The sequence below is a fragment of the Mchenga conophoros genome, linkage group LG9, assembly GCF_057382185.1.
Source record: "Mchenga conophoros isolate Kocher_MC1m ecotype Shallow Benthic linkage group LG9, M_conophoros_male_GT1.1, whole genome shotgun sequence".
NCBI lineage: Eukaryota > Metazoa > Chordata > Actinopteri > Cichliformes > Cichlidae > Mchenga > Mchenga conophoros.
This window is the reverse complement of record NC_140534.1, coordinates 26,146,653-26,159,653: the sequence shown is the minus strand read 5'-3', so window position 1 is coordinate 26,159,653 and position 13,001 is coordinate 26,146,653. Positions and strand designations below refer to the sequence as shown.

Sequence of the window (13,001 nt, the reverse complement as noted above, 5' to 3'; positions counted from 1 at the left end):
TGTTTGGAGACTGAAGCTAATAAACGCACGTGTCCAGAAGGGAGCCGTCTGCCAGTGGTCATTGTTATGCGTGAAGCAAGTGAGGCCTGGAAGGCTGCAGTCGTCGCCATTCCTCTGGCGCTTCTTCTCCTTCCTTTCCTTCTTTCTCCTGCGGATCTCGTTGTACAACTGGGCCTTCCCGTCTATGTCCCGCGCAGCCTCTCTGTCAGACAGAAACGTGAGAGAGGATTACAAAGGCGTGACGCAAACATGACATCAGCCCCTACCCTCCCTGGTGCAAGTAACCGCAGTAATTGGGGGGATACAAAGGGGACTTCCAGAAGGCCTCACTGATGCCAGGCTATGACAGCCTGTTTACTTTCATGTTTGAGGCCTTACTACAGTATTTCCAATTTTCTCTGGAATGACATTCTAGCCACTGTCCCCTCTTCCTCCAGCCCGAACACACGGCAGGCACTGCGAGAAACAGCTGCTTTACATAAGCATAATCGGTTCCCAGTGTTTCCTGGTGCAAGCCGATCACTGTGTTTGAGGGACTAACTGATTTCCCTCTCTGCTGGATCATTCTGTCTTTCCATGCAACTCAATCACTTCCAGTCTATTGAGGGACCATTTATAGATGGCATGCCTTCTTTAGAAACCTGTGTGTATTTTAGGATCGCATACATCATTAACACACCAAAGTAAACGTATATGATGGAGTGTTTCAACTGTGATCTACAAAGCAACCGAAAATGAAGATGAGCTTTAGTGATGGATTCGTGCAGGGACCACCATGCAGATGTACGGTTAAAGAGCATTACAGCACACACCATTTGCACATTTTCAATCAGTTGCAGATTTCATGGTCAGTGTTAACTGAAAGATAAAATGCTGAAACTAAACAGGGCAAACTCAGAATTAAAAGGGGAAGAGAAACTCACTTAAACGGATGGAGTTGATCATTCCTGCTCTTCAATCTCTCTGCCTTGTTTCTGTGTCCTTTGCTATAATAGCTGTTTTTTATGAACAGAAAAGGGACCGTGGAAGAAAAGTTGTTTTTTTGTTTTGTTTTTTGTTGTTGTTTATTTTTTAATCCATGTAATCCAGCAGGGTTTGGAATAAGGCCTAAAACAAGCTTTAAAATCAACTTTTCCAACAATACTGGAGATATAAATGCATTTTTTAAAGTGAAATTATAAGTGACTGACCTCTTCTTTCCACAGTCACAATCATCTGGCCGTGTCCTCTTCAGATGACCTCTTACTTCTCGCAGTTTTTTCATTTTTTCTTGAAGTGCTTCAATCTAGAAATACATAAGCAATACAAGCAATGACCTTTGATAAAAACAAATATCCAGAAAACTGTCCAAGAGCCTCATATTGAACCTCATACACTCACCTCCTGGTCCACATAGCTCTTATGATCCTTCCACGCTCTGGGGGACTGGTAGATTTCTCTCTCGCAGTGGACGCTGTCGTTCACGAGGATGTAACACCTAAAAAAGATGCAAAAACACCCCCTGCTGTATTCTACTTTATTGACGCAGAGAAATGTAAGTGAGAGGGGAAATTTGATTGCTTACTTGTGGGTAACTTTCACAGAGTTCAGGTATCCGACTGCATTTGTATCATCTGCCAGCATTTCCTCTGAACCGTCGTCAGACCCCAACTCATATTCTGGTTCCTCTGGGTTGTAGTGACGCTTGGAGATGACACGAGGACGGACAGCTGACTGATCATCTGCCTGAAGGTCAATATCATATATTTGACCTTCAAACTCCACAGACAGAGACCTGGCAGGTCGAGTGTGGACGAAGCGTGGGCGATAACCTATTATAAAGAAAAAAGGATGCTATGTATTTCTTTTTACTCTCATTTCCACCTCATTTCAACATCGCAATGAAGTAAAAGCCAGCATCCTAATACACCAACTGATTTTTGGTAGGATATCCTATCTGGATCTTTAAGGCTTATTACATGTTCATACCATTGTTGTACTATTTCCAAGACACATCAGAGGGCATCAGACCATTTGATAACAAAGCCCCAACAGCCCACGCATGCACAAAGGCACGTCCAGAGCATACATTCCAGGACCTGTTGAACAATGTTTGCTTTTTCCATGCATGGGTCTCGCTAGAGCATAAAAAATCCATTGCCGGGAATAAAAACTTGAGGCTTTAAAGATTTCTCTTTCTAGTACTGAGAGACAGACATTAATGGGACTTTTTAAGAAAACAAAAGCTCTTGTTTTTGAAGTGAAATAATCTGACACACATGTATATGCATTTTGCCATGGTTTCAATTAAATCACTGTCCCTCTATATTACAAGAAGAAAGAGCAGGTTTGGGTATACTCACGGCGGCTTGTTGAGGAAGGAAACTGTCGGTGGGAGCGGCGTTCGGTCTTGGATCGTTTATACTGTGCGTCTCCACAGTCGCAGGCCCTCTCCCTTTTGTCGTAACTGTCACGGGGCTTTAGGCTGCGCGCTCTCTTCCTGGAGCCTTCTTTGGAACCACCTTTACACTTCTGTATCCTCCACTTCCCTGTGATCTCCTCAACGCAGTGCCATTTCTGCAGAAAGAATTACTTTTGGTAGCACAATAGGCTTGCAAAAAAAAAATAAACCAAAGTTTCCTTGCAACAGCAATGAACACATCTTATTTTATTTCTTTTTGGGTATGGCTAATTAGTGCCTTAGATGTTAATGATATGACAGCACAATTTGAGATTTCACAACTAAACCTTTAAGAAAATGAGCACATGCTTCTAACAGACATATCAGAGCCTGTGGGAAAGAACGGCATCCAAAAGCAGCGAGAAAGATCAACCAAAACTAAAACATGAGGCGAATTGGGTCTGTCTGGTTTCTGGAAAACAAAGCGGAGAGCCATATCGTTTTCACATTGGGTATGTCCATACTATGTGCGTCACTAGGGTAATTGTGTAAATACATGTCCATACAATCGCAGACATCCCCCGCGCCATTTCCCAACATGAATTCACGCTGGGAAAAGAAAGTTTTGAAGCTAATTGCTGTGAGTAGTGCCGCTTGTTGGGTCTCGAGTAAACGAAAGAGACACATCAGTAAAGTTTGGTATAGATGATGAGGGCTGAGTGTGGGAACGAGGGTCCAAACAAAGGGCTATAAGTCAGATCGGGTTCCTTTTGGAAGAGCTTACAGACCAAACAGGGCTGTTATATCAGCATCAGACAAGACGTGAGAGCGAGAGAGAGAGATGTATTGTCACTAGAGGACGAGAACAATCTCCATATTTCTTTCTCCTTCTCCCTCGCCCTACTGCGAGTGCTTTAAAGGTATAAGAGTATCACTGCAGCAGCAGAAAAGCAGAATAATATAATATAGAATTTCAGGATTTCATCCTGAGACCGATCCATGTTGAGATTTTCCACTGTGCATATTAACAAAATAAGATAACTGTAATCAAATTTGTTAGCATGGATGAAAAGGAGAGAAAAAGCATTTGTTTGCTTTGAGCAAGAAACACTTTACTGGCCTCCAGGTTGCTTATATGAAGGTATAGTTAAACCATTAATAAGAAGCTACTTGCAATCAGTGTTGGTCAAGTTACTTGAAAAAAGTAATCAGTAACTAATTACTTCCCCCCAAAAGTAATCCTTTATTTTACTGATTACTTATTTTCAAAAGTAATTAATTACTTAGTTACTTAGTTACCTTTTAAAAACATGATTTACTACCTGAATAGGTGATAAAGCGATAGATCTTTCAGCCCAATTCTACTTTTTCTGCGTAATCCATCATAGAAAATGTAATCAAATGGAAAAGTCTCTTTTTAAAACTTGTTTTAATCTTTTAACTTTATGCATCAAGCAAACATTAAATTATATGCATCATTCTCTGACTGGAAGAAATTTGTTTAACATTTAAACCTATTTTCTGCACATTCCAGCACATAAAATAAAATATTTTTTTGTGTTTACACTCAGTCTTTCAAATAAGTGCAAGTGAAACACAGCAGAAAATAAATAAAATCAAAGACTCAGCGGTCCTGTTGCTCTATTTTCACCTGTATAGTAGGCGGATGTTTTCCCTGGTGCAGGTGTGCCGCAGCGGTCAGTGGAAGAATCCGCGAGTTTGTCTGTGAATTTCCCTGGTAGCGCACTGGGTGCTTGCACGGAAGTTTAGGGGTTTTTTCACTGTAAAAAAAGTTTTCTTCCCACGCAGTGAACAGCGGACGCTAATGTTTTTGTCACTTTTTACGGAATCAAACTTAAAGTAAGGTCAGTACTTCCACGCTTTAAACGCTGCACGCTCACACTCTCTCCTGCACTCGATATATTATCCGTTGTTGATCTGCACACAGCTGTTGCCACGAACGTCACGACACTCTCAAAAAAAAAAAATCACGGTTTTAGTAACGCAGTAACGCAGCGTGCTTACGGGAAAGTAACAGTAATCTAATTACCTTTTTTGCAATAGTAATCCCTTACTTTACTCGTTAAAAGATAAAATACGTTACTTGTAACGTATTACTGCCCATCTCTGCTTGCAATCACTTCAACACACTAGATGTACTTATGAGCACATATGATGAGCTTTCACTTGCATTATATGATGCAGTATACACCTCTGATGCCTATTGCTCCTGTTAATAACTCATTGTTATACACACTGTGAGGTGTTCGTTATGATGGATCTGGACTGCATTAGCCAAACCCTTATAAATCTCTGTGATTGAATACTACAGGACATTTGTAATAATTTGTCTTATTCTGGCCTGTCTGTTCCGGGGCCACAACCTCTACTATTTGGCTGTTGCTCTGCCAGAAAATTCATGGGCATAGATCAAAGGGATGTACCAATTAGCGCACCACAAAACGGTGTAAAGCGGTCCAATTATAAACCAGTTGTGGCTTTGTAGAACAGTTCAAAAGGCAGCTAAGAGGTCACTTCAAAATAATTGCATCGGCTTTCTTTAGTGGATATATCAGGGCACTCATGTGGTCAAAAGGTTGCAGAAAAAAGAAATGCGCTTGTGTGCAAATGGGTGTTTCTCCTTTACCTGTCCGGGCTGTTCACACGGTGTCTGGAATTCAGCCTGCTGGCAAGTCTCTCTGACCTTCTTGTACTTGGGGAGACTGTTGCTGTGTTGAGTACTCGCTGAGTCGTCCTTTTTTCTCAGGATCTTCCTACACGACAAAACAAGGAAAGCAAAACCATATCAAATGGTGAGTGACGTCAAATGGCGTCAAATTCAACTGCCCTGTCCCCTTTTCCTTTACAACCACCACCACAAACACTGGCTAAGTCTCTGCTACGGCCATGCCAACACCACTGTCCTTCCTCTTCCATTATACCTCGACTAGCCACAGCAGTCACAGACAGAATGAAGATGCCAGTGAGGCACAGAACAGCCTGTCCCCTTACACAGGAGGGCCACTGCAGTGTTTAATTTTTTGTTGCCGTCTTCTTTGGCTGGAACCAGCCAATGTTCACACGCTAGCTTGGCTGACGTATCTTGCCTTCAGCCAAGAGTGATTAAAGAGCAAACAGTTGTTAAAGACCCTCCCTGATTGCTGCATTACGTAGATGGAGTTTTAAACAACACAGTCAGTCCCAGCTGTCATTCAGCATTTCACAGGCTCAGATGTAGTACTGTAAGGTCATGTGAGGTTATTAAATCAGACAACATATCACATGACTGGTGCAGGAACTGCAGATAAAACTTCGACTACTGTATTTGTGTCAATAGAGTCAAGTTAATGGAGGCTAATCTTATCACTTAAAGAAAAGTGGACCTGTGGACGTCATTTAAAAAAAGTTTAGAGTTTAACTGAGAAACAGATTTAAAAGTCAGCAGGCTGCTGGCCGACATGAGCAGCAGTAAAGCTAACAAAAGCTTCTTTTATTCTCTTGATAACGTGTGAGAAATGATAGCGGTGATGTAGCAGTAACAGCAGCTGTAAAGAAGAATGTGACAATGTAATATACAATATTTTTCATTTTAATTTTTCTCCTTTTACACAGTTAGACTGTGCTGCCAGCACAATCTGCCTTCAGCCAGTGATTGTTCTCTTGCCTGTCGTTTTCATACGAGTGCCCTCATGGCTTTCTTTTCTTGTTTCTTCAACCTATGTTTTTTTTTTAACCCTCGGGCAACTGTATATCATAAAGTCGAGCTTGACGGGATTATTTCTCTCCTCGGTTGTCATGTTTCTGTCAGTGTACCTCTGGCGTTAGCACAGCGAAGCATGTTCATTGAACAAAAGTGGACTGACAGCTTGGAGGTATCATTTTCTGCGACATATATCTTGTGGCAGAGGAGGTTAAATAAAGAACTGACAGGGTTTGTGAAAGGACACACACTGGATGGAATCAGAAAACAGCCTTGGGGAAATAGTCAAGTGTTTTCTGCAGTGTGGCTCCTGCATTCCACACTGGGAAAGCTGGTGACATGTCCTGTGAGTGGATTGAGTGTGAGGCTTCCAGCTATTCCTCAGGTAACATCATCCTGAGCTTGGCTAGCCTTTGTTTATTTTGCGTATGTCTAGTCCTCCCATGTTACTGAAATGTATCTTCCTCCTGTCTCCATCGATGCAAGCTAAGTCAAGTTTAGGACTATGATCTAGGATTGTGTACTTAATATATGCAAGCCCCCCTCCCCTCCGAGGAGACAAAGACTCGATAGCTTTTCTTTTCTTTTTTTCCCCCCTAAATGACCTGGTTACATGTGTCAGCGCCCCTTGCGTGAACTGTCATAATTTTCCAGGAATTTTAGCTTCGCCAAACAACTTACAACACTTTCAATTGGTTACACACTGCCGTCCAAGCTGAATGTGGTCAGGAAATGTCTGTCAGATAACAAATAACCGGGAAAAGCAGATGCGTTGCTCGAAAAGGGAACACGCACCGAGCCCTGCACATTTCGGGTTCATTTAAATGTTTTCATCAGGTTTATGTGACACACAGTGACACGGATGTGTTTGTGGTGTGGAAAGGGAATAAAGAAAGCCGGTTTACCCTCGCTCCACAAGGAATGTGTCCCTCCAGACTTTGGGTTTCCGGTTTGGTTTGAATCTGGGAAAACAAAACATACAAAGTTTATAAGCTTCATATGGCCTATGCACTCACTATCAGCTACAGCACGGTGGGAACAAAGCTAGTCAGAATTATGGAAGTTGATCACAGCAAGAACAGGACCTTGCGGGCGTAATGCTCTTTTAGTATTAAAGGGATTGTGCTAAGTTTTTCTGTAAAAACATTTTCGTGCAGATTTATTATAAATAGTGCAAGGCACAATAATCTTGCATTCCTTTTATACACGGTTAGTACAGTGGGTTTGCTGGAGACAAAAAATGATTCAGTTTGCAAACAAATTCTACAGGAAACCTCATAAAGAAGAAACTCAGTGTTTCCCAGCCAAAGTCCCACAGCCAAGGAAAATCTGCCAAATTGCCCCAAACCCACTCTGCCCAGCTGGAGCAAAAGCCATCATTTTGGCTATGGAAATTTGCATTTGCTCAATAGAAGTCAATAGAAAGAGTTGTTGCACATATGCACGCTGTGGAATTACATGTACATAGTATCCATTACAGCATGGCATAATGGATCCACACAAACCTGTTGCCAGTCCGTTCCTGTTCCAGCAATTTAAGGATGGGCTTTCCATCCATGTCTGGAGGGATCTCCAGTCCAGCAATGTGGAGAAATGTGGGAGCCAGGTCAATGTTTAGCACCAGATGAGGGTTTCTGGAACATTACAAGCGTGAAAGACATTAAGTTTCAAGTGATAAAACTGATGGATTGAAATATCAGAAGTTTACTCAAAGAAGACAACAAGAGTGCAGCAAAGACTTACTGAATGTTTTTATAGTAACAGAAAAAATGTGCGTAGTTACTTACACTGCCCCAGGCTCCACATTCGGTCCTCTCATGAAAAACGGTACACGGATATCAAAATCATAAGGCATTGACTTGCCCTTGACCAACCCGAACTGACCAATGTGGTATCCATGGTCTGCTGTATAAATGATGTAAGTGTTGTCCAGTTCGCCTGTTTCCTCCAACATGTCATAAATCTGTGTGAAAAAAAGCATCAGTAAAATGATCCATGGTAGATTACTCAATTATTTACAGTAACTACATATCCATTAATAATTACTCATACCTTCTGCACTGAATCATCCACAGACATAAGCGTCTGTAGCCTTTTCCGATGCAGGAAGTTGGTGAACTCCATGTGGATCGGTTTCATGGGGCCCGTGTACTGCATGATCCAATGTTTGTCCATATTGGGGGCATAGTTGTAGCTCGGGGTGCTGAAAGGGCAAAAGGAAAGGAGAAAGGAGACGGGTATGTTAAAAAAATGCATTATTTGGGTTTCATTGTGTTGCCGTTTAACTCGCGTAGAAGTCCGAAAAACATTTTGGACGTGTCCACATCAGAGCGCCTAACAGCCAAACATTTAAGATGCCAAAAACACCTGTCTGCTACTTTTCACAAACCTCTGCTCAGCAGCAGGTGTCACAGTTGTCCACTGTGCTTGACAAGCATCAATAGCCGCTCAGTTTGCTGGGGGAAAATGTCTTAATACTTTGCACCCAGCACCTTGACTGTTTTTCCACACCTCTCTCAGACCAGATCTCTCCTCCTCACACAGACACAAGTCTCCTCGCTTCACTACACTCCTGGCAAAGACGAGTCATTTGAGGGTTGGCACATGCTTAAGAAAATAATAGGTCCAAAAGTCGGGTTTGCAACAACTTCTGGTCTAAAAAAGCAAAGAAGTCATGCTCATTTGAAATTGGGGAATTACAAGACTGGACAAAGGCAAGACAGAGAGAAAAGTGCTTGCGTTTGTCAAGTTTGTGTTCAGCTGAAGGAAAGTGTTCCCCTGCTTGCAGTAAAGGGAAGCGGAACATCTGATGTTGTGCAAATCTTCTGCAGTTGAAAGCAAAATAGCACACAAATTATATACACTAAGTATATATAATGTACGTAGAAACCCACAGAATCTCAGTAGCAGTGAAGTTGTGTCCCTTCAGCTTTAAGTAATCCACTTTATAAATGAGCAGCTTCTACCCCTGAATAAACAGCCCAAGCCTCAAAATCTGCGTACTTAATGAAGACTTGCTTTGGGAGCTACTTTGTCCTCAGTGACTGAGCTGCCTTCTGTCCTCGTCTCCTCAGGACTGCTTTGTGAGAAGGGTGAACTCTTCACCCACTTAGCAGGCGGTCTAATAAGACCCACAAAGGGACCCGTTTCTGGGCAATGGGCCACCAAGGTATGGGGGCGCTGAGCACCAGGGAACCAGGAATGTAGATGTCAGTGGAAAGACGCCAGTCCGTAGCAGAGGTCACACCTGCATACTGTTGCATATAGTGCAGGTCTACCTTATTGTCTACATTATCCTTGGCTTACAGGAGCACTCCATGCACCCTAAAATGCCTCCTAACCTTAAAACGTTAGGAGGCACGCTTGAAGATGAGAGAGTTTCCATAAAGCAAGTTTTTAATCTATGGCCAGAATAGCATCTATCACTCCCTGCAGGGAAAGACATGCCATTGACAAACCGCACCAAATCTACGGTGTTTAAAATAGGTCGGGAACATACTTCGCATCTGAGAGAGAGTAAAAGCACCTGAGGAATGTTAATGACATTAACATCAAACCATCCCCAGCTACTGGTGCTGTCAAAAGCACAGACGCTTGTTTTGATTTATGAAGCGGCTCCTCCTTAACTGCCACGCGGTCTCTTTCCATCTCTGTGCATAACACACTAGCTGTAGATGGCATCTACTACAAAGTCATCTTTCCATAATCCAATTTAAAATGGAACAGTGTCAAGAATATCCCCATCTATAAAAAGAAATTTTTGAACATCGGAAAAAAAGTGTTCCCATAGCTGTTATGAAAGTTTATAGTCAAACAAACACCCAACCATGCCAACCACCTGGGCTCTCCTTAGTACCACTTAATCTACACAAACACACACACAATAACTGGGGCAACCCCTTTAGTCACTCGTGGGCCCCAGCTCCACCCCCTTCACCCGGAGACTCAAGCTAAAAATAAATTAATAATGTCACAAAGGGTGTTCCAGAGCGCACAATGCATTCCTCTGGTCCTAGGAGCTCCAGGGCGAAACTGCTGATTGATATGGATGGGGTCAGGAAGTCCTTTGCGAATTGCACAGGCGGGGAGGAAGGGGTAAGCAGAGCGAGCTGGAAAGAGAGAAGGAGATGACACTGGGAAACAAGGAGGGAGAGGTAAACAGAGTGATAGAAACAGAGATATACAGATAGAGAGACAGAGGGGTAGTATAAATAGATGACAAAGTTAAGTGTGACAGAAAGTGAGAGGCAGGAACACTAAAACCTCTGGGAAACATAAAGAAAAGGGAGTATTGAGTCTTCAAGTCCAAATCTAGTTCTCTAAAACACCATGCCTCCACACATTGAGCCGTGCAGTGAGGCAGTAGGGCTTGGTGCCAGTGAAACAACCCAAAGTACTGCAGCTTAACTCAATGAGAGCTGCTGGAGGCCAGTGTGGGTTTGGCATAGAGCACAGTGCTACGTTAAAAAACCATTCCCGATCTTCCCTATGGTATGTGCCTCAGCTACTCTTGGATGATAAATCATTTTGATTTCACGCTTGCCAAGTCCTCGCCCCCAGCGGCTTCAGAGCAACCTGTCATCTCGTGGGGATTGGGGTGCATACTTACTGTAATAATGTTAGGCAAACCAAATCGCAAAAACTCAATTTAGCTGTTAATGAGACAAAGGCTGAAATCAAAATCTGGGCCCTAAACACTCATTTTTCATTCTTCTCTAAGGCTACAATTCCTGTGTCAAAACCCTGATTAGTGTATATGTTTGAGCATGTATGATAATGTGAGCCTCAGTATTGCTTACATGTGCTGCGAAGCATTCGGGAAGAATTCGGCATACTGTGGCGCCGAGTCTTCTGGGCCGTGAGGAGCAGCGTGACTGACGACCATCATCACGGGACGGTGCGGGTACATCTTCTTGGACATGCGGAAGAAGCTGATGCTGTCGTTGGTGATTAGGTCAGTGAAATAGTCCTTTGAAAGAAGAGCAAAAATAAGGCCCGTTAAAAGGGCGAAAAGTCTAAAAGAAAAAACCTAGAAATAAATATGGAACTGAGGGAAAATATACACCAAAAAAAAAAGAACATAAATTACACAACACATGCTTTCATAACTCATTTGCAGTCCAATCACCGTGACATGTTGCTTGCCTTCGTCTAGTCACTTTCAAATAAATTGAGAGGGGCCATTGGGGATATGAAGTGGGGCCATTGAGTACACTACGGTACCAATCTGTCGAGTCAACAGCTGGCAGCTTGCCTGTGTGTGTGTGTAAATGAGTGTGCGTATGTGTATACAGTATGTGGGCAGTTGCCTCATCAGTGAATCTCTGCACTATTGAATGTGACACCACTTGATGGCGAGGGGCCAGGCCCTTTTAAATAGCATGTTGTGATAAATTTGCTTTCTGCTAACTTCATTTTATTTCGCTCACTTTCTGCTACATCTCCCTGCTTCCTTTTGTCTTTTTCACACAAAGTGACATCAAAATATCTTTTAAGAAACTGAGATATTGGCTTTGGGTAATATAAATGGTAAATGGACTGGTTATTATACAGCGCTTTTCTCCTCTACCTAAGCACTCAAAGCGCTTTATACAATTTGCCTCATTCACCCATTCACACCATTCATACAAGCACTTTTTCTATGCTTCTTCTATCTGACATTTACACACATTTATACTCTGATGGATGCATGGGAGAGCAACTTGAGGTTAGTATCTTGCCCAAGGATACTTGGCATACAGACCGGAGCAACCAGGGATCAAACCAGAAAGTAGACTCAAGCGCCAACAACAGTTCTCAAGATGCCAAATGCTGTGTTTCTCTAAATTAAACACCACAGGCAAAGAGAGAACAACTGGATGAATGTGAAGAGCTTAGACACAGGAAATGTGAAATTGTCACAACACTGTACAGCAGTCCCACCTTGAACTGAAATTACAGTAGCATTCGCCAAGTTTCCAAGAGAAGACCAACCATTGTACCTGTTGTTGCTGCCTGGCATACAACAAATGAAAGGGAGTGCCAGGCTGAGAATCAAAGGGTAACGGGTGATTTCCTTGAAATGTCAGAAGTGGGTTTGGCTGATTCATCTTGTCTCTAATAGGTTTTACAGCTAGACCAGCTTTAATGGCCTGGCGGCTGTACATGCCCGTGGAGGCCGATGATTATGTGCACATGGCAAAGCACCGCCGTGCACTTTATGTTGCCAGCTCCCAAATCTGAGCCACTGCTGCTGAGAGCTCTGGCAGGTCAGAAGGAAGTGACAGTGTCGTGGGGAATGCCTGGCCAGTGACTATAAAATAGTCAGGGAGGTGAAGAATATCACTTTTCCCTTTTGGAGCTGATTGGTAATAGTAAGTGGCACTCACCCAACGGCACCCCATTAGTACATGGTTTCATTTTCCCAAATCGTTCATCTATTTAATTTGTAATCCTCATAAGTTTTTAAATGACCTACAGGACAGCCAATGCACCAGTGTTTTATAGGTTTACATTTACAACATTTATTGTTTTTTCAAAGTTACAAGATTGCACATCTGTCAAATTAGCAGTGAGACACTTTATAATATCACAGCTGTTAGAGTTGTTGCTCTACTGTCATGGGATTTGATATTGATGGATGATATTCTGAAACTAAATCTCACTCAAGAGTGTTTGACAAAACCCTTAACCTCAATTAACTCATCCTCCTACAGAAGAAAAATCAAACAGGACCTAACTGGATGAAATCACACAGGGTCTGTAGCTTAATCAGTGTCATGATGTGCAAGATGCACTCTGCACAGATACTCTGACCTTCTCACCCCATCCAAACCTAAAGAACTGCGGTTGTCCTGGTGGCAGCAGGTTGATGGGCTTTGGCAGTAAACAGAAAATATTGTGTCCATTTGGTTGTAAACCACAATCTGCTGACCAAGTCCG

At 42.6% G+C, this 13,001-nt stretch overlaps 1 protein-coding gene across 2 annotated transcripts in view; it reads right to left on the bottom strand.

Annotated features, from left to right (window-relative positions):
* The window catches only part of sulf1 (sulfatase 1), a 33,897-nt gene that overhangs the window by 5,833 nt on the left and 15,063 nt on the right, over positions 1 to 13,001 (bottom strand). Inside the window, exons 5-16 of one of the 2 annotated variants that reach the window (XM_085287253.1) lie at positions 10,880 to 11,049; positions 8,133 to 8,283; positions 7,868 to 8,043; positions 7,586 to 7,714; positions 6,986 to 7,042; positions 5,028 to 5,154; positions 2,343 to 2,556; positions 1,565 to 1,811; positions 1,381 to 1,477; positions 1,191 to 1,285; positions 924 to 995; positions 30 to 202 (exon numbers count right to left, since the gene is read on the bottom strand). In XM_085287253.1, coding sequence (XP_085143379.1) covers positions 30 to 202; positions 924 to 995; positions 1,191 to 1,285; positions 1,381 to 1,477; positions 1,565 to 1,811; positions 2,343 to 2,556; positions 5,028 to 5,154; positions 6,986 to 7,042; positions 7,586 to 7,714; positions 7,868 to 8,043; positions 8,133 to 8,283; positions 10,880 to 11,049 — 1,708 coding nt within the window. The remainder of the gene's footprint in view (positions 1 to 29; positions 203 to 923; positions 996 to 1,190; positions 1,286 to 1,380; positions 1,478 to 1,564; positions 1,812 to 2,342; positions 2,557 to 5,027; positions 5,155 to 6,985; positions 7,043 to 7,585; positions 7,715 to 7,867; positions 8,044 to 8,132; positions 8,284 to 10,879; positions 11,050 to 13,001) is intronic. The other variant, XM_085287254.1, reaches the window with a different exon arrangement.